Source organism: Paroedura picta, chromosome 1 (assembly GCF_049243985.1).
Source record: "Paroedura picta isolate Pp20150507F chromosome 1, Ppicta_v3.0, whole genome shotgun sequence".
In the NCBI taxonomy this organism is placed as follows: Eukaryota; Metazoa; Chordata; class Lepidosauria; order Squamata; family Gekkonidae; genus Paroedura; species Paroedura picta.
In genome coordinates this window covers 191,514,714-191,538,223 of record NC_135369.1, presented here as the reverse complement: position 1 = coordinate 191,538,223, position 23,510 = coordinate 191,514,714, and the positions used below count along the sequence as shown (strand labels likewise).

Here is a 23,510-nt window from a genome sequence, read left to right as displayed (position 1 = left end):
AAGTTGATTCCCCTGAAGAAGCCTTTTTTTGGGTAAAACATCCTTTTAAAAAACCTGGGTAATAAAATAACATTACCTATTTTTGCATCATTGTCCCGGGCCTTGTTCTTCCATACTTGTGATTGGCGCAGCTCTTAATTTTGTTGTTGGTTGAAAGGAAGACAAGGGATCTCCTGTCTCGTAAAGAGCTATATTCCCCTGGAAAATCCATGTTTGCAGTTTGGGTGGGCTATTCCACACACCAGGCACATTTGGACCAGGAACAATCTCCCCCGGAAAGTTGTGCCTGCCCCCCCCCATCATAATCTTTAAGAGGTAGTTGGAGATGGTTTTATTTAGGATTGCATTTAGTTTAGTGGCCGTCCAGAGTAGTGATTTTATATTTTGGGTTAACATATATTTTATTTGATGTGCTTTTCTCTATGTTTGTAAGCTGTCCCAAGCTCTGAAAGGAAGAAAGGAGGCTAATCAATATTTTTAATAAGATCTGTAAACCGCTTGGGGAGCAGTATAAATAATTGGCTAAGGCTAAGGGGGGTGGGCCGAGTCCAGGATAGGAAACAGGGGCCATTGGCCCCTTGGCCCCGGACTGACAATCGGAGGGGCCAATTGGAAGGCACCTTGCGTCTTCCGACTGGCCCATCGTCCGACTGGCTGGAATTTGCAACAGTCGGGAGGCGTGAAGCGCTTCCCAACCTGCCCACTCCCTCCACCCACACCATTCACCGGGGACCGTTGGCCACCTATAGTTCCTGAGCCACAGCCACCACGATGGTCACCACTGGCCTCGCTCCTGGTCCGGATGTTGCCTCAAAAGTAAGGCCCGTTGGCCCGAGGAACAGTCCCGCTCATCTATCGCCTCCACTTTGAAACAATCGTCCTACAGTACTCAAGGTGCCCCATAAGAGCCTCTGCCCCTCTGTCCTGTCACTGCTTCTGTGGCCCCGGGGGACGCTCACACTATGCCGGGGGGGACGCGCCAGGGAAGCCTTCCCCACTCACCCCCCACGCCGCCGCCGCCTGCGTGGGGCCGAGCAGCCCTTTGCCTTCGCCGCCACAATAGGGCGGGGGGAGGAAAACGTGTTTCTTGCAGCTTCCCCAGGCCCACGGGGCACTCCTGCTGCTTCCACGGGCTCGGCCAGCCCTTCCACTTTGATGGAGGGAGAGGGGGAGGGCCCGGAAGGCTTTACCCGTGGCCAGCACCCGCCACCTCTGCGGGCAAAGCGATCCCTTACCATGCCCTGGGGGGGGGGCATAACGCACCCAGTGAAGCCTTCCCTGTCCCCGCGGGACGCGCCCGACGCTGCCGCGGACCCCCACCTCTTTCAAAGCCTGCTCTTACGAGCGGGCTTTGAAGCCTAGTTAACAATAATTGTTCTTTGTGTGATCAGCCGTAAATAGCTTTGAGCAGTACACCGCATGGCCACTCCACCCTGCATTCAATTCATATTTCACCACCACCTCTAAAGCACTTATTTATTAATTTCTTTTATTTGTTTAGTATATTTATATTCTGCCTCTCCAGGTAACCCATTGGAAACCACCAGCAAAAGAAATGGAACAAAAATCTAAATTTAAAATAGGGAATAAATAAAACGACTGATAACAATTCAATAGAATGAATCATTTTTCAGTAAAACAATCTCAGTGGCAAAACTGGCAGCCATGAAAAACAAATCAGGCCAGGATTAGCAGAAATGTCAGTTATGCCCTGAGTGGATCCTAGTGGTGCCTAAGAGCGAATGGACTAGGCACCAGGTGAGCTTAAATGGGTTACCACCACTAACGTGGCCTTGTCTTTGACCACCACATCAGATGGGGCTGCCTGGGGTGCCAGGTCCCTTCTGGCAAGCAGTGGGGAGTGGGAAGGGACTTGCCAGGAGTGGGGAGGGTACCCAGACTACATCACAAATGGCATTATCACACAGTGAAATTGCAGTGACACTCTGGTATTTGGGCAAAACCTCTATGGTACAAATGGCTTCTACCACAGAGTTTTTGCCCAAATACCAGAGCACTGCTACACAATTGCCAATGTGATGACATTGGAAGTGACACCACACCTGCAATGTCACCAGCAACACCTGCCTCCCCTACTAGTAAATTTTCCCGCCAGCCAGTTGTTCGGTAGTGGGAGGGAGAGCACTTCGAGCAGGAGGCTGGCTACGCTCAAGTTGCCTGTGCAGCTGGGATTACAAGTTAGGGCTGCAGAAGGGAAGAGGACCCCCCCACACACACACACACACACACCTTGGCCAGGAGGGGATTTACAAGCAGGAAAACTAGTCTTAGTCAGGATTGTGGCAATGTCAATAATAGTGCGTGCCAGAAGTATGTCCTCATGTCACCACCAAAACAGGGGTGCTCTAGTATCTGAGCATAAACTCTCTAGTAAAAATGATTTCTACCACAGAGGTTACCCCAAATACCAGAGAGTGCATGACGTGCACATGGGATGTTGCCCTGCTGCCAGCAACACAGGCCTAGGCTTAATTTCCTGCATGTTCTCTCCCTACCCCCCCTGCAACCTGTTGCGAGAGGATACATGGAAATGCTGCTTCAAGTAAGTAATTTGACAGAAGCCTTTATTTTAAAAACGATTACTAGAAAGCTTTCAGGTTACAAACGATCACAAATCTGGTTAGTCTTTAAGGTTCTACTTGATTCTTGCCCTTTTCTAGGAACTTTATTTGTGGTTTATTAATTGCTAAATGATTTTGCCTAGTAAAGACAAATTCCCCCAAAGGAAGTGTGAGTTTTAAACCTTGGGATTTAAAGCAACTGTTTTAATAAATTGGGTGTTCTTTCTGCAACGTCGAATTGGTATTTCTGTCTTTACCCACATGACTTTTTGCTAATATCGATGCTATCCGTACTTCTAAGGCTCAATGTTGTCAGTTCAGCACCTGACATCCCAAATCCCCTTTTGCTCTTTAATGTGCACAGGAGGTGTTAAGCCATACCTCTACCAAATTATCAGGAGCCTGTATATAGATCCCAGCAGGTGAAAAGGTTTCAATATTGGACAGCCCATCAGTTCCAGACAGTCCAATAATTGTATTGTGCTTTAATTGGTTCTTTTGATCCAGCCGCTCTCCTAAAAAAAAAAAAAAAAAAGCACACACGCACACACAAAAGAAAGAACTTAATAAGCCGTCACAGAGGCAGGCCAGATATTGATCACCCCCTACTCTCTGTTCATTATCCATTAGCATTTTGCCATTCACAAACCCAGAGACAATAGCAATTCATTGATGGTTTGCATAGGGGTTTGAAAACAGAAGAACTAGGTCCTGGAATCTTTTGCTGTCAAGTTGCAACTGGCGTATGGCGCCCCCTGGTGGGGTTTTCAAGGCAAGAGATCCGGAAGTGGTTTGCCATTTCCGCACGCTTTGGCGATCACTGAAACCCGAAGCGGCTAGCGCCACAGCGTGGATGGGATGCGGCACTGGCCTCTTCGGGTTTCATGATCGCCAAAGCGGCCAAAGTGCTCCAGAGCACACAACCCTAGACCCTGGTATTCCTTGGTGGTCTCCCATTAAAATACTGACGAGGGCTGACCACTCCAAGATCTGATTGGGTTATCTCGGCCAAGGCACATGAAGGGAGGTAATATGTGCTCGGAGCAAGAACAATAAGCAGGGAAAAGATGACACAATGCTACCAGCACTCACATATACACTATGGCAAGAGGCCTCCCCCCAGTGCAGCACTAGCCCCACCACTTGGCAGATCGGGGCTCCCCCAGCTCTCTGGCCTGTCAGCTGCTCAGGCTGCCACTCAAGGCATACCAAGGCCAGGTGGTGGGGGCATGCCCCCAGAGCAGCTGGCCTTGGGTCCCAATGAGGGTTGCCAGCTCTAGTTTGGGAAAGACTTGGAGAATTTGAGGGTGGAGCCTGAGAAGGACAGGGTTGGAGAGGGGAGGGAATGTCCTCATCACAATATAATTCCAGTGAGTCCACCCTCCACAACAGGAATTTTCTCCAGGGGAATTAATCTGTTGCCAAGAGATCAGTTGTAATCTCTGCAGATCTACCTCCTGGAGGTTGGCAAGCCCCATGACAAAATTTTCTGGGATGGCCTAGGATTGTTTTACTTTACTTTCCTAACACTTTTCACTTTTGAGTCATAAGAATTTCACCGGATCCCCCTGGGTTCACTTACCCACTTGAATTCACTTACCCACTTGAAGTCGGTTCACTTACCCACTTGAATCCCATGACCCTTGATGTTATATAAAATGTTATGTTCCACTTGGATGTGTGAAACCCCGGAAAAGCTAATTCCCCGAGCAAAAGAATCTGACACCACACAGTTGCGAATGTAAGAGTCTAGAAGGGAGGGGATAAAAGATTATACTAACAAAAACAGGGCAATAGTATTCAATTAGATAGATAGATAGATAGATAGATAGATAGATAGATAGATAGATAGATAGATAGATAGATAGATAGATAGATAGATAGATAGATAGATAGATAGATAGATAGATAGATAGATAGATATAGATAGATAGATAGATCGTATCATAATAATTATTTTATTTATTATTAAATATTTATACCACCAACTCCCAGACCAGCCAGTTCGTGGCGGTTCACAGCACTAAAAGCATAAAAACATAGGGCGGCAAGATTACCACCTTGCCGATATTACACTAAAATAAGACGCTTAAAAAGACAAAGATGGCAGGCATAACAATTTCTAATAGACCCATTTCCTTATTCTCCTATTCCCAGCAGTGTCAACAGATGAAAACTGGGGCGATGGATGGCCCCAGGGGGATCCAGATGCCACAAGAGCGTGGGAGGATCCGATCTTATAGCCCAATATGCAGCCCGGCCTCAACCAAAAGCCTGGCGGAAGAATTCCAGAGAGTTCCAACAGGACCCTCAGCTCTTCTGGGAGCTCATTCCACCAGGCTTGGTTTCCTAAACCCAGAATAAAGTGGCACTACCAACAGGCACCACTCGATATCTAGGCAAACAAAAAGAGCACTACGCTTTATATCTTCTGCCCTAAAATGATGACAGCTTCTTAGCTGAGTAGTTAACACCCCAATTCTAAACCAGATTTACATCATAACCCAGGTTTGCAAGAACAAGTGTTTATGACAACAACGAAAAAATCTGCTAAGACAAAATGAGTAATAATTTAGGGCTCTTACTAGTCATATCAGCATTCCCAGTAATGGTGAGTGCACTGAGATCTTTCCGGAATGCTTGACCTACGTGCTGGAACCGCACGCCTTGCAGATGGACCTGGCTCCCCTCTCCATGGTAGGACTGCACAAGGACCACAGCTCCCATGTCCCGAGAGCCAAGCTTCCTTTCACTTGTCTTATACAGACATTTCGAGACCTCTAGACAAAGCAACAACATAAGGACGTCTTAGGCAGGGCATCGACTCAGTCTGCACAGACATTAGGACAAATCCTTGCCCCATTTCTTCAGGCTGGCCTCATGTAGGCTCAAGGCAATCATTCGGGCCTCCAATTTGATCAGCACACTCTGCTCCCTGAAGTCAAGAGCTTCCTTTCACCCATTCCTTTATTATAATTGTTGTTGTTGTTGTTGTTATTGGGGACAAAGCCCGTTACATTCAGGAATACAATGGGCGCTAGGTTGGGGGGGGGGTAAAAGAACTCTGCAGATGGCTTCTCCCTCCCCCAAGACCTGGAAAGGCTGCAGGTTGGAGGCCCCCGGGCAGGAAACTCACCAGCAGGGGCAGCTCTCACATGGCAGAGGGATCTGCAGGCTCCAAGCCTCAGAGGGGAATGGAAGAAGGAGGGGGTGGTCAGAGGTGGCGGATGGAAGATGGGCAGACAGGCAAACCGCTGGGCAGACGGGCAAGCCGGATGGAAAAGGGGGCACTCAGGGGTGGGACAGACGCCCTGAGTGTGTGTTAAATGCCGAGTGGCACTTAAGCCATGAGACCAGCTCCTTCTCCTAGGCCTTACCAAAAATATTAAGTGGAACAGATTATTATTATTAATAACAACAAGAAGAAATTTTTCATACTGCCACTCCCAGCAAGCAGGCTCAGGGTGATTCACGTCAAATCCTTATCCATGGCTCCTCTATTTATTTGTAAAGCAGCATGGGGGGGGGGTGGAATATATCCGGCTGTCCAGATTGGAATACAGCCAATCAGGGTGCAATCAGCAAAGCTGGCTGCACCCTGATTGGTCCTGCCACTGAGGCTCCCACCCTCTGTCTCTGGACTCTAGCTTCTTAGCTCTCAGACGCACCTCAGTGCCTGCAGCCAGCAGCAGGTAAGGGGAGAGGGCCCTGGGTGGTGGTGGAGGGCCTGTTAACAAGCTAGGCTGGGCCTGCTAACGAGGACTTCTTGGCTTGCTAGGCTGGGCCTGCTAATGAGGGCCGCCCAGCTTGCTGACTGACTGCTAAGAAGCTCTATCCCGGGCCAGCCCCCGCCCGCCCCACTTGATCTGGCTGCGAGCTGCTGCCCAAAGCCACCTTAAGCTGCCTGGCCAGGGGCCAGGGGAGGGGACCCTTTCAAGACCTGTTCTTAGGAACGGACTTTGAAGCTAGTACAATAATAAAACAATTTAAAACACTGCTTACTCAGTAAAATACAGTACTGAAACAGTTTAAAACACAATTTAAAAACCAGTTCCACCTCTCTTCACCCCATTAAGTTGTAAACTGTGCATAATCTCTGAAGATAAAGGGATGCATCCTGTAAGATCACTGACTGTGGGAACAAATTGCACAGGTGGAGTGATACTGGACTCCATGTCTTCTTACAGTTTGGTATCTTGTCAGCTTTAGCAATGAAGCATCCAATGTAACCATTCACAAACTCTTCAATTAAACTACTGAAGTTTTTCCTAAGACTCAGAATTTGCCTTCTTGAAGAGAACTTCCAAGGAACATGACCCTTAGATATGTTCTAAATAAATAAATAATCATCTGTCTAAACATGGGAAGAAGTACTTGGCTACAAGTACTATTCAACCAGCATTTTAGTGCTGAGTATTTCACTATGCTAAGCACACACAGAGAGAAAGAATCAAGACATAGCTAACTTATGAAGACCTTGTAGAATTTTCAGGGCAAAAGACATTCAGGGGTGGTTTGTCATGGGCTATCTCCATTTAGCAATCGAGGCTTCCTTGGCAATCTCCCATCCAAATACCAACTAGGCCCGATCCCGCTCAGCTTCTGAGATCTGTCTAACTCAGCCTCTATTTGTTTCACGTTGAGAAACCCCTGAGACATTCTTTGGGCTTCGAGAACCCGCAGAAGTGGTGTGATCATACAGAATACAGTAGGGAAGCATGCCGACCCAGGCCCCTCCCCTTCATATCCCCTCCAGCACATCATTGGCTATTCTGGGGGGGGGGGCAGGTGACATGACCATATATGGTCATATCACCCGGTAAATGTTTAACATATATATATATATATATATATATATATATATATATATATATATATATATATATATATATATATAAATAAACATTAATTAACTCCATATATATATATGGAAACCCCCAGAGTTTCATGAAATCCTGGCTGAGAAAGCCTGATCTAGCCTGCTGTATCCAAGCCAAGGCTGAAACTGATATCATACATGCAAATTTCACTACTCCACTCATTTCTTTCGACCCTTTTCTTCCATCTACGCAGTATCCCTCAATAACCTGTTCTGCTTACCTCTCTTGACCCATGAGACACCTGCTTCTTTGCACCGCTCCTGGTGGGAAATCCTCTCACTTGTGACGTTCCCTCGAATGACCACATTTCTGCTTAGTAATGCCACAATGGTTCTCAAATTAAGGCGTTCTCCTAACACCGGCTCCTCAGAAATGCCATGAGGGTACCTGTGGGAATACCAAAACAAACACAACTTTAAGTAGTTCCTTAGGACTGGTAAAATTGAGCTGCTCCATTAGGCCTATGGTTGAGGCCAAGCAATACCCTCAGGAAATGCTAGCCTTCCCACTGGACCCAATAATCAGGAACATCCATTGATAAGAACCCTTCCAAACCCCAAATGATCCTCAGAGAAAACGAACAGCAGTAGGCAGTGCCATAAAAGATTCATTATTTTATTGCCTCCTTTGCATTGTTTTAAATGTTCTTAAACCCACTGAGGGATGGGGTAGTGTATAAAAAAGACATTTATTTATTTATTTATTTGTTTGTTTGTTTGTTTGTTTGTTTATTTATTTATTATAATAGAGTTGAAAGGGACATCATGGGTCATCTAGTCCAACCCCCTGCACTATGCAGGACACTCACAAACCTATCGCTCATCCACGGTAACCTGCCACCCCCTTAAGCCTTCACAGAATCAGCCTCTCCTTCAGATGGCTATCCAGCCTCTGTTTAAAGATTTCAAAACAAGTAGAACCCACCACCTCCCGAGGAAGCCTGTTCCACTGAGAAACCGCTCTAACTGTCAGGAACTTCTTCCGGATGCTGAGACGGAATTTCTTTTGAATTAATTTCATCCTTTTGGTTCTGGTCCGTCCCTCCGGGGCAAGAGAGAACAACTCTGCTCCGTCATCTATGTGGCAGCCTTTTAAATACTTGAAGATGGTTATCAAATCCCCTCTCAGTCGTTTCCTCTCCATTCTAAACAGACCAAGCTCCCCCAACTTTTCTTCATACGTCTCGGTCTCCAAATCCCTCACCGTCTTTGTTGCCCTCCTCTGGACACGCTCCAGTTTGTCTACATCCTTCTTCAACTGGGGTTCCCAAAACTGAACACAGTACTCCAAGTGAGGCCAAACCAGAGCAAAGTAAACTGGTACCATCACCTCCCGTGATCTGGACACGATACTCCATTTGATACAGCCCAAAATCCCATTTGCCTTTTTTGCCACTGAGTAACACTGTTGACTCATGTTCAACGTGTGGTCTACTAAGTCTCCTAGATACTTTTTACACTTGCTACTGCCAAGACAAGTCTCCCCCATCCTATAGTGGTTTATTTGGTTTTTCTTACCTAAATGCAGAACTTTACATTTGTCCCTATTGAACTTCATTTTATTCAATTTATCCCACTTCTCGAGCCTATCAAAATTATGCTGTATTCTATTGCTGTCCTCAGTTATGTTTGCAACCCCTCCCAGTTTAGTATTGTCTGCAAATTTAATAAGTATCTCCTCTAAACCCTCATCCAAATCATTTATAAATATGTTGAACATCACAGACCCCAGGGCAGATCCTTGGGGAACTCCACTTGTCACTCTTTTCCAAGAAAATGCTGAACCATTAACAAGAACCCTTTGGTTACAATCTGTCAACTAGTTATCGATCCACCTGACAGAATAAGGATCCATACTGCACTTTACCAACTTGTCAACAAATATATCATGTGGAACCTTATCAAACGCTTTACTAAAATCCAGATAAACTATATTGACGACATTCCCCTGATCCAGTAAAGTAGTCACTTTCTCGAAAAGAGAGATAAAGTTGGTCTGACATGATTTGTTCTTGCGAAACCCATGCCGAGTCTTAGAAATCACAGCTCTCTGTTCCAGCTGCTCAAGGACTGTTTGATGATTTGTTCCAAAATTTTGCCAGCCTCTGATGTCAAGCTGAGTGCTCAATAGTTACCCGGATCCTCTTTTTGCTTTTTCTTGAAGATGGGGACAAAATTTGCCCACCTCCAATCATCTGGCACCTCTCCTGTTCTCCAAGAAGTGTCAAAAATAATTGAAAGAGGTTCAGAGATTACATCTGCAAGTTCTTTTAGTACTCTTGGATGCAGTTCATCTGGCCCAGAAGACTTTGTTACAGACTGCCCCAACAGTGATTCTAGGGCACCATTCCTGTCTCCCCTGTTGTGTTATGTTTTTTTCCACATTGAGCACTATTTCCCTCAAAAGAGAAGACTGAGGAGAAATAGGAGTTAAGCAGTTCAGCCCTCTCTTCATCATCTATTATAATTTCACTTTCTTGTCTTTGCAGTGGCCCTAAGTTGTCCATATTCCTTTTCTTACTTGAAATATAATTAAAGAAGCCTTTTTTTGTCATGTTTAGCACTTCTTGCTACCCTACGCTCATATTGAGCTTTAGCTTTTCTAACCCTGTCCCTACAATTATTGGTTATTTGTTTATACTCATCCTTGGTAATAAGGCCTTCCTTCCATTTACTAAATGACTCTTTTTTATTCCTCAAATCATTTGACAGCTGTTTATGGAACCACCTTGGCTTTCTTAGGCTCTTTCCATCTTTCCTTTTCAAGGGAATTGTTTGTGATTGGGCCTTCAGTATTTCACTTTTAAGAAACTCCCACCCCTCTTGGACTCCTATCTCTTTAAGTCTTTCTGACCACGGGATTCTACCCAACATATTTTTCAGTCTGTTAAAATTTGCTTTCCTGAAGTCCAGTCTATCCGTCCGACTATGTAAAGGCTTCTTCTTTCTCACAACTGAAAATTCCAAAAGCACATGGTCACTGCCACCAAGTGTGCCCACTACTTCCACCTCATCTACCAGTTCTTCCCTATTGATGAAAATCAAGTCTAAAATAGCAGAGCCCCTCGTTCCCCTCTCTACTTTCTGGGAATTGAAGTTGTCAGCAAGACAAGTTAAGAATTTAACAGAGTTTTTATTTTTAGCAGAGTTGGCCCTCCAACAGATATCTGGGTAATTGAAGTCACCCATGACCACTGTTTCCCCCATCTCTGAAAATTCACAGAATCACAGACTCACAGAATCATAGAGTTGGAAGGGGCCATACAGGCCATCTAGTCCAACCCCCTGCTCAATGCAGGATCAGCCCAAAGCATCCTAAAGCATCCAAGAAAAGTGTGTATCCAACCTTTGCTTGAAGACTGCCAGTGAGGGGTTGTTCACCACTTCCCTAGGCAGCCTATTCCACTCTGACTGTGAAATTTTTTCCCCCTGATATCTAGCCTATATTGCTGTACTTGTAGTTTAAACCCATCACTGCGCGTCCTTTCCTCTGCAGCCAACAGAAACACATCCTGCCCGCTTCCAAGTGGCAACCTTTCAAATACTTAAAGAGGGCTATCATCTTTAGCCCTCTCAACCTCCTTTTCTCCGGGCTGAACATTCCCAAGTCCCTCAACCTATCTTCATGGGGCTTGGTCCCTTGGCCTCAGATCTTCCTTGTCACTCTCCTCTGTACCCTTTCAATTTTATCTATGTCCTTCTTGAAGTGAGAACTGCACACAGTCCTCCAGAACTGCACACAGTACTCCAGGTGTGGTCTGACCAGTGCCGTATACAATGGGACTGGCCCAGATGCAGAACTTTACACTTATCTTTATTAAACTGCATCTCGTTTGCCCATTTTTCCATTGTGTTCAGACCTCGTTGAACTCTGTCTCTATCTTCTGGAGTATTTGCCAGTCCTCCCAATTTGGTGTCATCTGCAAACTTGATGAGTAGTCCCTCCACCCCCTCTTCTAGATCATTAATAAATATGTTAAAAGTGCAGGTCCAAGCACCAAGCCCTGAGGTACCCCGCTACTCACCTCCCTCCAGTCTGATGAAACACCATTGACAACGACTCTTTGAGTGCAGTTCTCTAACCAATTCCCTATCCACCTAACTATATGAAAATCCAGATTGCACTCCTTCAATTTATGCATCAGAACATCATGGGGAACCTTATCAAAAGCTTTACTAAAATCCAAGTAAACGACATCAACTGAATTTCCACGATCCAGCAAACCTGTTACTTGGTCAAAAAAGGAAACCAGGTTGATCTGACAGGACCTGTTGGAGACAAATCCATGCTGACTTCCTTGGATCAAATTCAAATTTATTTTAATACAGCACTGCGGCCAGATAAATCAAGCAAGAAAAAACATTTCAGAGTAGAAAATTGCATAATCAGGGAGCCAGTACAAAATTTAAAATATATAAAATTGTATAATTGCTGGGTACATTATAAAAAAAATGCATAGTAAAATTCCTCTAAAAATCTTCACTTAAGCTTAAGTTGTCTTTCCCGTTTGCTAAGCACATGCACACAACATTTGGCAACCTGCTTAATAATATGGCCCCTACTATTCCACAGGAGGAATTTAACTTTTTCTTTGTTTGAACTGATGGAGGAATCCCTGAGTAATGGGAGGATTAATTTATTTCTTGCAGAGTTGAAGGTGGGGCACCATAAGAGGACGTGTTCGATTGACTCTATCTCCCCGGAATTACGAGGTCAGAGTCTTTCAGCTAATGGGGCTTTCTTGAAGAGGCCCACCAGCATGGCAGAAGGTAACGCAGAGCATCTAGCTAGTGTGAATGCTCTCCTATAGTATTTTGTTCCCAAATAGGAGAGATAGTCTGCTGAGGCTTGAATATATCTGGAACACGGTGGTGCACCATACCTAGGGGAGCGAGAAAGGTCAGTTTGACGCTCTGTAGCCTCAATCCTTTGTTTCACTACAATTTTCGCCTGATCGTAGCCTAACCCGAGTAGTGAAAGTGAGGAAAAGCCTAATTTTATCATTTCCCTCTTGGTGGCCAACAGCCACTGGGATTTAAAATTGTCACAGAGGATTGAAGGAAGTAAACCAGCTGTGGCCCAGTGCGTCTTTAACCATAGGGAGCTGGATGAAGTTACTGCTTTCGCTTTGAATTTTGGAAACGTCTCTAGACGTATCCATGAGTTCGAAACACAGTTTGGAACTTCAAGTAAGTAACGCTCTAAGAAATTTTGTTTGAACCCACTCAAGTGGGGCAAAGCAAGAGGTTGGTGGCCCTAAAAAAGGTCCCGTACACCATTTGAGAAATTGTCTTAGATTGGATGAGTTTGAGTGCCGCTGGAACAAAATAGGCTCCATTGGAGCGATGGAATTTGAGTATATTGAGGGCACTTCTCTCCCCTATGTTCGCAAGCTGTCTACAGTGTTCGTGCCTTGATCCTGAAGCCTGAAAAGTAACTCCCAGGTATTTGAAGGACTTCACCTGTTCTAACCTCTTTCCAGCTAAGCGCCAGGTCCTAACTCTGGGGCGATTGCCGAAGGCCATTACCTTAGTTTTTAATTCATTTATTACCAGGGCTTCTTTCTCACTGTACTTCTTCAGGCTTGCCAGGGCTCTGTTCAGACCGACAGGAGTTCTGGACAGTAAGACCACATCATCAGCATAAAGGAGAGCAGGAATGTGCTGCCCTGCTAATTTAGGTGGGTGACAATCTATGGACTCAAGGTGGCTCTCTAAGTCATTGATGTAAAAAATAAAGAGTAAAGGGGCCAATAAACAGCCTTGTCTGACCCCTTTATGAGTTTTAATCTGCTCTGTTAGGTGACCTTTCCTACTGCATCTGACTCTGAGTGTGGTCTGCTCGCACAGAGAGCGTATCAGAAAACTGAGTCTTTTATCAATTGTGGAAGCTTCCAGTTTCTCCCATAATCTGGGTCTTGAGATGGAATCAAATGCAGCCTTGAAATCTACAAAGGCTGCATATAATGAGGTCACACTCCGGGAGGAATATTTTTCAACCAGATGTTGTCGTGTCAGACAGTGCTCTAGAGTAACTCTGCCCTCCCTGAACCCTGCTTGTGCGGGTACAATGATCCTTTCCTGTTCCAGCCATAAGATAAATGTATCCAGCAGATGTCTGGTGTACAGTTTGCTGAGAACACTTAGTAAGCTTATTGGCCTATAATTGGCAGGGTCATCTCTCTTCCCTTTTTTAAAGAAAGGGATCACAACGGCCATTTCCCAGTCTCTAGGTATCTTTCCAGTGGAATTAATGAGTGTGAAAACAGATGCTAGATAGGGAGCCCACCAGTCCTTGAATTCTTTAAGAAGTTCTGAAGAGATGCCATCCCACCCAGGGGCTTTCCTTTTCCTTAGTCTCTCAATGTGGGCAGTTATCTCACTCGGGGAAACGGGGAGCCATTTGGGTAGGTGAGCAGGATCTTGAGTTAGCATAGGATTGAGAGGAACATCACCATACATGCTTTTAAAATAGGTAACCCATCTGTCCGCTGGGATGATTGAGTCAAGTGGGGTAGGCTCTGTTCTGTCACGTTTAGTGATCATCTTCCAAAATAAGGATGGTTTTTTGTCTCTAGTTGCCTGAATTAAGACTCTCCACTGCATCCCTGTGACCTCTTTTTTCTTTCGGATAACTAATTTTTTATAGCTTTTTTAATGAGTTAGCAAGCTGTCGCAGACTTCCTGACTTGGGATCCCTAGAGCTTTAACAAAGTTTGTATAAGCCTTAGTAAGGTTTTTTTTTTTTTTTTTTTTTTTTTTTTTTTTTTGCAGTCATACATTCACTATCGAACCAAGGTTTAGAGATCCTGGAGCCCTTTTTTCTGCTATCCCTTTCCTGAGCTGGTTTAAACAAAATGGACCCCAACTTTAAGATGAGATCTTCAAGGTCTGTTACTGGATTGTGATTTTCTGCAGGATTGGCACAGGCCGACCTAAACGGCTGCAGATCATAGTTTTCCAGAACTTCCTTTACCGAAGACTGTAGATGAGGGGACCACTTCACTCTACACCTTGTCCTAGATAACATGTCCAGTTCTATTGGCTACCGTGTTTCTAGGTGAGGTGGTGTTGAGGGGCACTTCCTTGGATCACCAAATTGTCCTCCAGATGTTTGCAGATCACTCCCTTTAATATTTGCTTCATTATCTTCCCCACAACAGAGGTCAGACTCACTGGTCTGTATTTCCCAGGTCATCCTTCCTCCCTTTTTTGAAGATCGGAATAACGTTTGCTCTCTTCCAGTCCTCCGAGACATCTGCAGTCCTTAAAGAGATCCCGAAGATGATAGACAAGGGTTCTGCAAATTCTCCGGAAAGTTATTTGAGCACTCTCGGGTGCCTTTCATCCGGCCCAGGGGATTTGAACTCATCCAGTGCAGCTAAATGCCTCGCAACAGCCTCTCTATCCATGTTAACCTGCCACCCAGACACTATCCCTTGGCTACTGCCATCTCTAGATGTGCGTAAACCCTTTGACCTGTGGGAAAAAAACAGATGTAAAATAGGCGCTGATCCTTTCTGCTTTCTCTGCATCCTCCCTTAGAGATTGTCCATCTGCACCCAACAGTGGGCCTATTGTCTCCTTTACTTTACGTTTGCTCCTCACATAACTGAAAAATCTTTTCTTGTTACCTCACATAACTGAAAAATCTTTTCTTGTTATTGTGTAATTTGGTCTAGCAGTATCTCATTCAAGTCCTCTGACTGGTTTGGTGGTCTATAGCAGACCCCCACAATAATACCACTCTCATTTCCTACTCCTTTTACATTTACCCAAATACACTCAACTGAACATTCTGTTACCTATATTTCTTCACAAGTATAAAGATTCTTAACATATATTGCTAAACCTCCCCCCTTCTTTTCTTGTCTGTCCCTTTTGAATAGATTGTACCTTTCAATTCTCCTTCTCCTCAGTCTTCTACTCTTATGTATAACATCCTTCCATTTATTACCCTCCTGTGGTAGGTGCTCCTGATTTGATATATTTCCCTCCCCCTGCAGCATATTCAATCGTCTGTCTAATCCCCGGACTTTCTCCTCTAGCAGATCCACTAATTTACACTTGCTGCATTTGTAAAAACTGTCCCACTGAGGTAAGAAGACATACATTCCGCAGAAGTTACATATCACTACCTGAGCTTCTTCAGTCTTCATGCCACTTTGATTCATCTGAAATGCTTTCAAACAATCCTACACCTCACTCAGTCCTTCGGCTTGATCCTCCAGCAATGAGCCTACAGCCAAGAGTCCTTTAGCTCTTTCCCTAAGGGTCCTTGGAGACTTCTGGTTTGATCCAGAACCCAATATTTCTTTGGTTCTTTTAGTACTGCATGTGCCAAAGGCGCACGCCTCTGACAAGCAAGAGCCTTTTATAGCACAAAGGCCTACTCAGCAGAGGGTGGAGCTAGCAGTCAGCTCCCGAGTCAGTTCCTGAGAAAACACTCTCCTTCTCCCAGGTCCTCCAAATGCTGCCTCCTCTGACAAGCAAGAGCCTTTTATAGCACAAAGGCCTACTCAGCAAAAGGCGGAGCTAGCATTCACCTCCTGAGTCAGTTCCTGAGATAACACTCTCCTTCTCCCAGGTTCTCCAAATATTTATTTGTTTGTTTGTTTGTTTTAACCAGCTCAATAAACCTTGCTGTACCCATCTGCCTGTGAAGAGAATACAGACTAGAGGTCCACAGAGCTTAATATGAGACCAGAAAGCAGCTTTGAAATCATGTTATCACTAGTATTTACTTCAGTATTTAGCCCATCTTTCTCCTCAATGGGATCCCAGAATGGCTCAAATTATTTTCCTCATTTCTTCCCCCCCCCCTTAACAACCCTAATAAGGTAGGTGAGGCTGATCATGATATGTCTGGCCCAGATTCACTCAGCAGGTTTCTATGGCAGAGTGGGGATCTGAACCTGGGTCTCTCAGATCCTAATCCAGGCACTCTAATGGCTACACAACAATGGCTTTCAATGGTGTTGAGTGAGTACACGAGTTTATATGCATACACGATATGATATGAAGAGGGCACTGCATTCAGTGTCCACAAACCACCTGGTAGTCCCTGGCCCTAAAGAAGTCCAACTGGCCCCAACTGCTTGGTGGAATGACATCCCAGAGAACCTCAGGGCCCCAACAGAACTAGCACAGTTCCACAGGGCCTGCAAGATGAAGCTCTTCCACCAGGCTTATGGTTGTGGCCTATCCAGAGTCATGAATCCATCACTATAAAGGGCTTCCCCTACCTAAGGAAGAGAGCTCTCACTGGCTACCCCTGGAAGAGGAAGATCAATGGAAATACCATCAACTGGTGAAATTTTAAATTGTTCTAATCCATTTTAACTTTGAATGAATTGTATTTTAATATGTTGTGAACCACTCTGAGACAGCAGGGCTGATAGGGATCGTCTGTAAATATGCCTATAAATATATATATTTATGATGATGTCATCCATTCAGTCGTGTCTGACCCTCAGTGATTCTATAGGAAAGTCTCTGTCATGCACCCCTGTCTCTGACTGCTTCTTTCAGTTGGCTCATGGTCATCCCTGTGTCGGCTTTGATCGTGTCGAGCCAGCGGATCCTTTGGCCGACCACGTTTCCTTTTGCTGCTGACCATGCCGTGCAAGTTTGATCGCATGATGTGTCCAAAGTAAGTGAGCCTTATCTGTAATATCTTCCCTTCTAATGACATAGTTGGGTTGCTCCTCTCTAAAACTATCTTGTTGGTAACTTTGGCTGTCCATGGGATTCGCAGCATTCGTCTCCAACACCATAATTCGAAAGCAATTTTCTCCTCCTTCTTCTTCTTCAAGGCCCAGCTTTCACATCCATAGATTGTTATGGGGAAGACAAGGGCGTTGACTAGCCGGCATTTTTTATTAAGACTGATATCCTCACTCTTCCATATTCAGTTCATGCCTAACATTGCGTTCCGGCCCAGTGTTATTCACCATTTGATTTCACAGCTGCATCCACCACTTTGAGTGATTATAGAGCCAAGAAAGATGAAATCATCAATACATTCAATGTTCTCGTTGTCAATCGTGACTTTGGTGCTACAGCCAGTAGTTGTCATGATCTTGGTCTTTTTGAGATTTAGGTATAGTCCCATCTTTTCACTATATATATTTATACTTTTTAACACTGAAAACATTTAAAACAAAGTATATATATTTATATATGTATACTTTGTTTTAAATGTTTTCAGTGTTAAAACGTTTTGATGTTTGCTGCCTTGGGGACCATATTAACCTAGAAAGGTGGCATAGGAATGTTTTCAATAAAATAAATAACAAACAGCACCAAAGTAGAAGAAGGGCTCCCAAAACGGGACATAAGAACATTTTAAAAAAACAAGCAATTTTTGAATGAGCTTCTGTTTTCGTCCCTAACTTTCCTCCTTGAGGCAAAGTTTCCATGTCAGAAAGTGTGTGGGAGCTTCTCTTTGGCTCCCCAGACACCCTTAATTAATTTCAAAGTTTAAATTTGAACAGATTCAGTTTTCTTTTTAGGCCTGCCATTTCTTAACTCACAGTTTCACATATGCTAAATAATGCAGTTTCAATCCACTTCAGTCACCGTTTGCAAGTAGATTTTGCCATTGCACACATTATGGTACTGCAAAGGCCCCTCAATGGTACTGGGGGGGGTTCAACATGGCAGCTGGGGGAGTCCTCCCACTCTGTGCCTGCTGTTTCCAACTGTGAGCAGAGAGGGAGATAAAGCTTTTTTTAAAAAAAAAAAATTAAAAATTCCAACCTTATTTGGGTAGGTTGACCCACCCTCTCCCAAAGTGGCCAAGGATGGTCCCAACCATTTAAACCTTTGACACCCAAGGCTCCTCTCACTTCTGTGGGTGTGGCAAGTTGACATCACTTCCTGGTACTTCGAAGCCTGAAAAAAATTACAGTGGTTCCTCCATGGTCAAAAGGTTGAAAAAGTCTGATTTAGGGTGTGTTTCACAAATGTTTGAAGCCAGGTGTACGCAGAAACTGGGTATTGCTGGAAGCTCCCTCACACATGCCTCATGGAAACACCCTGCATTACACAGAAACTTCCCACACATATGATGTTCAACCAAGTACTGCTCTGCTAACCATGGGACTCTCAGCTTTCAGATTGCAGACCTCTGCTCCACTAAAAGCCAAGCAAAGAGAAGCAGGAGGACTTTTGGGGGATACAGAAAAGAGGTTCCACTTAAAAATGACAGAAAAAGGGGGGGAAATTGGAAGATCAGCCAATATGAATGTTAAATTACAACTGAATGAGTTCCAAAAGGCTTTGGAGATGCCAGCAGGGCCTTGCTGTAAACCAGGGTGGCCAAGCTGTGGCTTTCCAGATGTCCATGGACTGGGTTGGGAGTGTCCTGCGTTGAGCAGGGGGTTGGACTAGATGACCCAGGAGGTCCCTTCCAACTCTATGAGTCTAGGATTCTAGGATTACCTGAGCGGAGATGTAAGGAAGAGGTCTTGGCCCTTGACGGATTTGACAGTGATGAGCTCTTCTTGCTTCTGAGAATCTCCAAGGCCTCCTCCACACACAACAGCTTCGTCTCCAGGTTTCCAGTCCACAGGATCCACCAGACTTAATTTGGTGTCATTTGGACGTGCTCCCAATTTCAAATGTGTGATTGTCGCTTTAGGGACGCACCCTGCAGTGTAAACCATCAGGAAGGTTAACCCAAATGAACAATTTGATGCAATGTTTACAAGTTTTTCTCTTTAAAAAAACAACAACACTCTTGACTTTATACCAAAGTTTTGCTCTAATTAAGAACAAAATGAAAATGAGTTTAATGTTGCTTCCCCAAAGAAAGCCAGCATGGTGTAGTGCGGTGGTCCCCAATCACCATGCTGCAGCCCGGGTTGTCGGGCCGCAAAGGCCCTGGCACCAGGCCGCGACTCCCTCTCCCCGCCCCCCCCCGCAGTAAGAAACTTCCCAGGCCGCAAGATTGCAGCCCGGCAAGCTTCCTACTGTGGGAGGGGGGGAAGGGAAGCAGGGCTGCGCACGCGCAATGCGCATGCGCTGCTAAAAACGTGCATGCATGCCACTTTCACGCATGTGCACATGCACAAAAGTGCCATGCATGCGCATTTTCGGCTGCACATGAGCATTGCGCGTGTGCGACTATGCATGCTCGGCATGCGCAGCTGGGCAATCGCCCTCCCTGCTGCCGCTGGTCCCCAGCCTGAAAAAGGTTGGGGACCACTGATGTAGTGGTTAAGAGTGGTGGCCTCTAATCTGAAGAACCAGGCTTGATTCGCAGCTAGATTACCCTGGGCTAGTCACAGTTATGTTAGAGCTGTACTCACAGAGCAGTTCTGCAAGAGCTCTCTCAGCTCCACTTACATGACAAGGTGTCTGTTGTGGGGAGAGAAAGGAAAGGTGATGGTAAGCCGCTTTGAGACTCCTTTCAGTATTGAAAGCAGGGTATAAAACACCAGATCTTCCTCAAATGTTAAAAGAGAGTTCTGTTAAGTCACTGTAGCTGCAAAATGCTGATGAACATACATTTCTTTGTAAACAGAGGCATGAGAAAAATTCACACAATAATGTGTTGGTTCCCTTATAGGAAACATTGAAGCAGAGATCTGATTCTTTGACAAGTCCCAAATTCGACGGCAAGATATACAGGGATGCCTATGAACTTTTAATTGAATTTTCTTTCAACACTCTGCTCCATCCTTCCCGTTTGCTATGGGTGAAGCTAATAACATATCAACATGAATCATCCCACTAAAGAACAACTCCAGCCAAGTTTTGTGTCACACTTATGACCAGTTAAAACCCTGAGGAGCAGAGTCATTTTTCTTCCACGTGGAACAAAACTATAAGAGAGGACAAAACAAAAAGAGAAACCCTGAAGCGTCTGGGTCAAACCGAGAAGGGCAAGGTGGAAACAGAGATTGATGATCCGTCCACGGACGACGCAGTCAGTATTTTTTGATCCAACTGGAATGCAAAACCAAGAAAAAGAAAACAATGGTGAAAAACGAAAGGGATCTTTAATGGTTGAAATAACCCCCGTGCATTTTGTGTTCAACTTCGTCAGGGAGCCTTCGCTGAAATAATACGAAACATTAAATGCATTAAGTACACCATTTTTTAGAAAATCATAAAAACACAGGACAATTTCACAGAGCACCAGTTGCTTCTTTCTCTTCTTGTGCCCCTTTTCTCTTTACAACTGGGATGCAGCAAATCTGACTGTTTCCTGCGTAGGAAAAGTGGGGTGGTAGTTTCTGGGCTGTCTTCGAGAGCAGGATGTTGCACGAACCCAACCATGAGGTCACAGAAGAAATAGATCAACTTTAATGAAATATTATCTTCATGTCCCATTTGAGAGGGCTATAAAGGTTGATGTCGTTTACTTGGATTTTAGGTTGTATCAACAGGGGCATCACATCAAAATCACAAGATGTCATAGTCCCATTGTATACGGCACTGGTCAGATCACACCTGGAGTACTGTGTGCAGTTCTGGAGGCCTCACTTCAAGAAGGATGTGGATAAAATTGAAAGGGTACAGAGGAGAGCGACGAGGATGATCTGGGGCCAAGGGACCAAGCCCTATGAAGATAGGTTGAAGGACTTGGGAATGTTCAGCCTGGAGAAAAGGAGGTTGAGAGGGGACATGATAGCCCTCTTTAAGTATTTGAAAGGTTGTCACTTGGAGGAGGGCAGGATGCTGTTTCTGTTGGCTACAGAGGAAAGGACACGCAGTAATGGGTTTAAACTACAAGTACAGCGATATAGGTTAGACATCAGGAAAACATTTTCACAGTCAGAGTAGTTCAACAGTAGAATAGGCTGCCTAAGGAGGTGGTGAGCTCCCCCTCACTGGCAGTCTTCAAGCAAAGGTTGGATGCACACTTTTCTTGGATGCTTTAGGATGCTTAGGGCTGATCCTGCGTTGAGCCGGGGGTTGGACTAGATGGCCTGTATGGCCCCTTCCAACTCTATGATTCTATGATTCTATGAAAGGTCATCCGTTCCCAAAGGTAACTAACTGAGGAAGAGTGCTTGCACTTGAAAGCTCATGCCTGGAATAAATCTTTGTTGGACTCTGATTTTGTTTTGTTGTGCTGCTTCAGACCATCACAGCTACCCACTTGAATCTAACTACCTTTGCTCCAGGATAGACAGCTAGCAGTGGATACTTGTGACCTTCAATCTCCAGGTAGGCCCTGGTGTTCTTCCAAAATGACAACTGAACTCCAAATAACAAATATCAGTTCCCCTGGAGGAAATGGCTGCTTGTGGGGGAGGGGACTCTATAGTGTCATAAGCCTCCTCACCCCAAATATAATAGAAAAGATGAACAGGTAAAAGACTGAACAACAAAATGAAGCAAAACTTCTGCTATAATATTCAATGGGGAAATGTGGAACAAAGATATTTATTTATATTAGATTTACACTGAGCTCCAATTTAATGGAAATTGTCTAGTGAGACGGGTTTGATTCAGTGATGATGATGTGATGATGATGATGATGATGATGATGATTTCATCTGTTCAGTCGTGTCCAACCCTCGACGATTCTATAGGAAAGTCTTCGCCATGCGCCCCTGTCTCTGACTGCTTCTTTCAGTTGGTTCATGGTCATCCCTTATCGGCTTTGATTGTGTCGAGCTCCCCCACATAAAGCCAGCTGGGCTCGCCATAGCACTGATAAAGCTCTTCTGACTGAGCAGTAATATCAGGGCTCTCTCAGCCTCATCTCCCTCTCAGGGGATCTGTTGTGGGGAGAGGAAGAGAAGGCCACTGTAAGCTGCTTTGAGACTCCTTCAGGTAGAGAAAAGCAGCATAGAAGAACCAACTCTTCTTCTTCTTCTTCTTCTTCTTCTTCTTCTTCTTCTTCTTCTTCTTCTTCTTCAATAGTCTCAGGGCTCTCAGCCTCCCCTCCCTCACAGGGTGTCTGCTGTAGGGAGAGGAAAGGGAAGGTGACTGTAAGCCACTTTGAGACTCCTTTGGGAAGAGAGAAGCAGCATATAAGAACCAACTCTTCTTCTTCTTCTTCTTCTTCTTCTTCTTCTTCTTCTTCTTCTTCTTCTTCTTCTTCTTCTTCTTCTTCTTCTTCTTCTTCTTCTTAAATGATGTGTAGATGGTATATGACCCTGGAGAAACTCAGTGAATTGTACCCAAATAGGCCAAATGTATATTTGGAATGTGAACCACCATCAGAAACATTATACCATTAGTGGTGGACTTGTAGCAGAACACGGAAATCTTGGATGCAAATACATACCCATATTCAAAAGATGTTAAAGGTTAATTAACGCCGCCAAAGTCTCCAGGTATTCACAACCCTGCAGAGGTGGTTTGCTGCTGTCTGCCTCTGCACAGCCACCCTGGGCTTCCTTGTTGGTCTCCCACCCGAGTACTAAGCAGTGTTCAGCCTGTTTAGCTTCCCAATCCTGCCAAGACTGTACTAGCTCTTGGCCCTTGATGGGCATGCTTCCAGCTTCAAGGAGTCATTTGCAGGTCGCCCCGCTATACCTGAACAAGCATGCTCATCCATTACAATGCCTTAGTGCAGGGGTAGTCAAACTGCGGCCCTCCAGATGTCCATGGACTACAATTCCCAGGAGCCCTTGCCAGCATTCGCCAGCGAATGCTGGCAAGGGCTCCTGGGAATTGTAGTCCATGGACATCTGGAGGGCCGCAGTTTGACTACCCCTGCCTTAGTGACTCGAAAGGTGAATCAAACCAATAATGGGGTGCTATTAGGCACATGCAAGGCCTCGTGTCACGACGAATTCCTGTTGGCATGGCTACTCCCAATGTTTTACAGACATTGATACCATTGCTATTATTCATCCCTCCCCCTCTTTTTGGAACTGAGTGAACCTCATAAATGTTAAGAATTCTCAACCTATGAAGCTGCTGGCAGCAGCTGCTAAACTGGCAGGTCACGATCAGGCATCTCCCAGTCCCCTCAGTTCTTGGCTTGCCGTCCTCAGAAGCATCTGTGCGTGAAACGGTGGCTCACGAACACCGATACAGACACTCAACTGTGTTTAGCAGGAAGCAGTTCTGGACATGGT

At 45.0% G+C, this 23,510-nt stretch overlaps 1 protein-coding gene across 2 annotated transcripts in view; it reads right to left on the bottom strand.

The window, feature by feature from the left end:
- Nucleotides 1-23,510, bottom strand: part of PKHD1 (PKHD1 ciliary IPT domain containing fibrocystin/polyductin) — a 454,238-nt gene that overhangs the window by 217,727 nt on the left and 213,001 nt on the right. For both annotated transcript variants that reach the window (XM_077315063.1, XM_077315054.1), the window contains exons 38-42: nt 18,907-19,114; nt 7,683-7,849; nt 5,168-5,362; nt 4,206-4,331; nt 2,964-3,097 (exon numbers count right to left, since the gene is read on the bottom strand). In XM_077315063.1, coding sequence (XP_077171178.1) covers nt 2,964-3,097; nt 4,206-4,331; nt 5,168-5,362; nt 7,683-7,849; nt 18,907-19,114 — 830 coding nt within the window. The remainder of the gene's footprint in view (nt 1-2,963; nt 3,098-4,205; nt 4,332-5,167; nt 5,363-7,682; nt 7,850-18,906; nt 19,115-23,510) is intronic.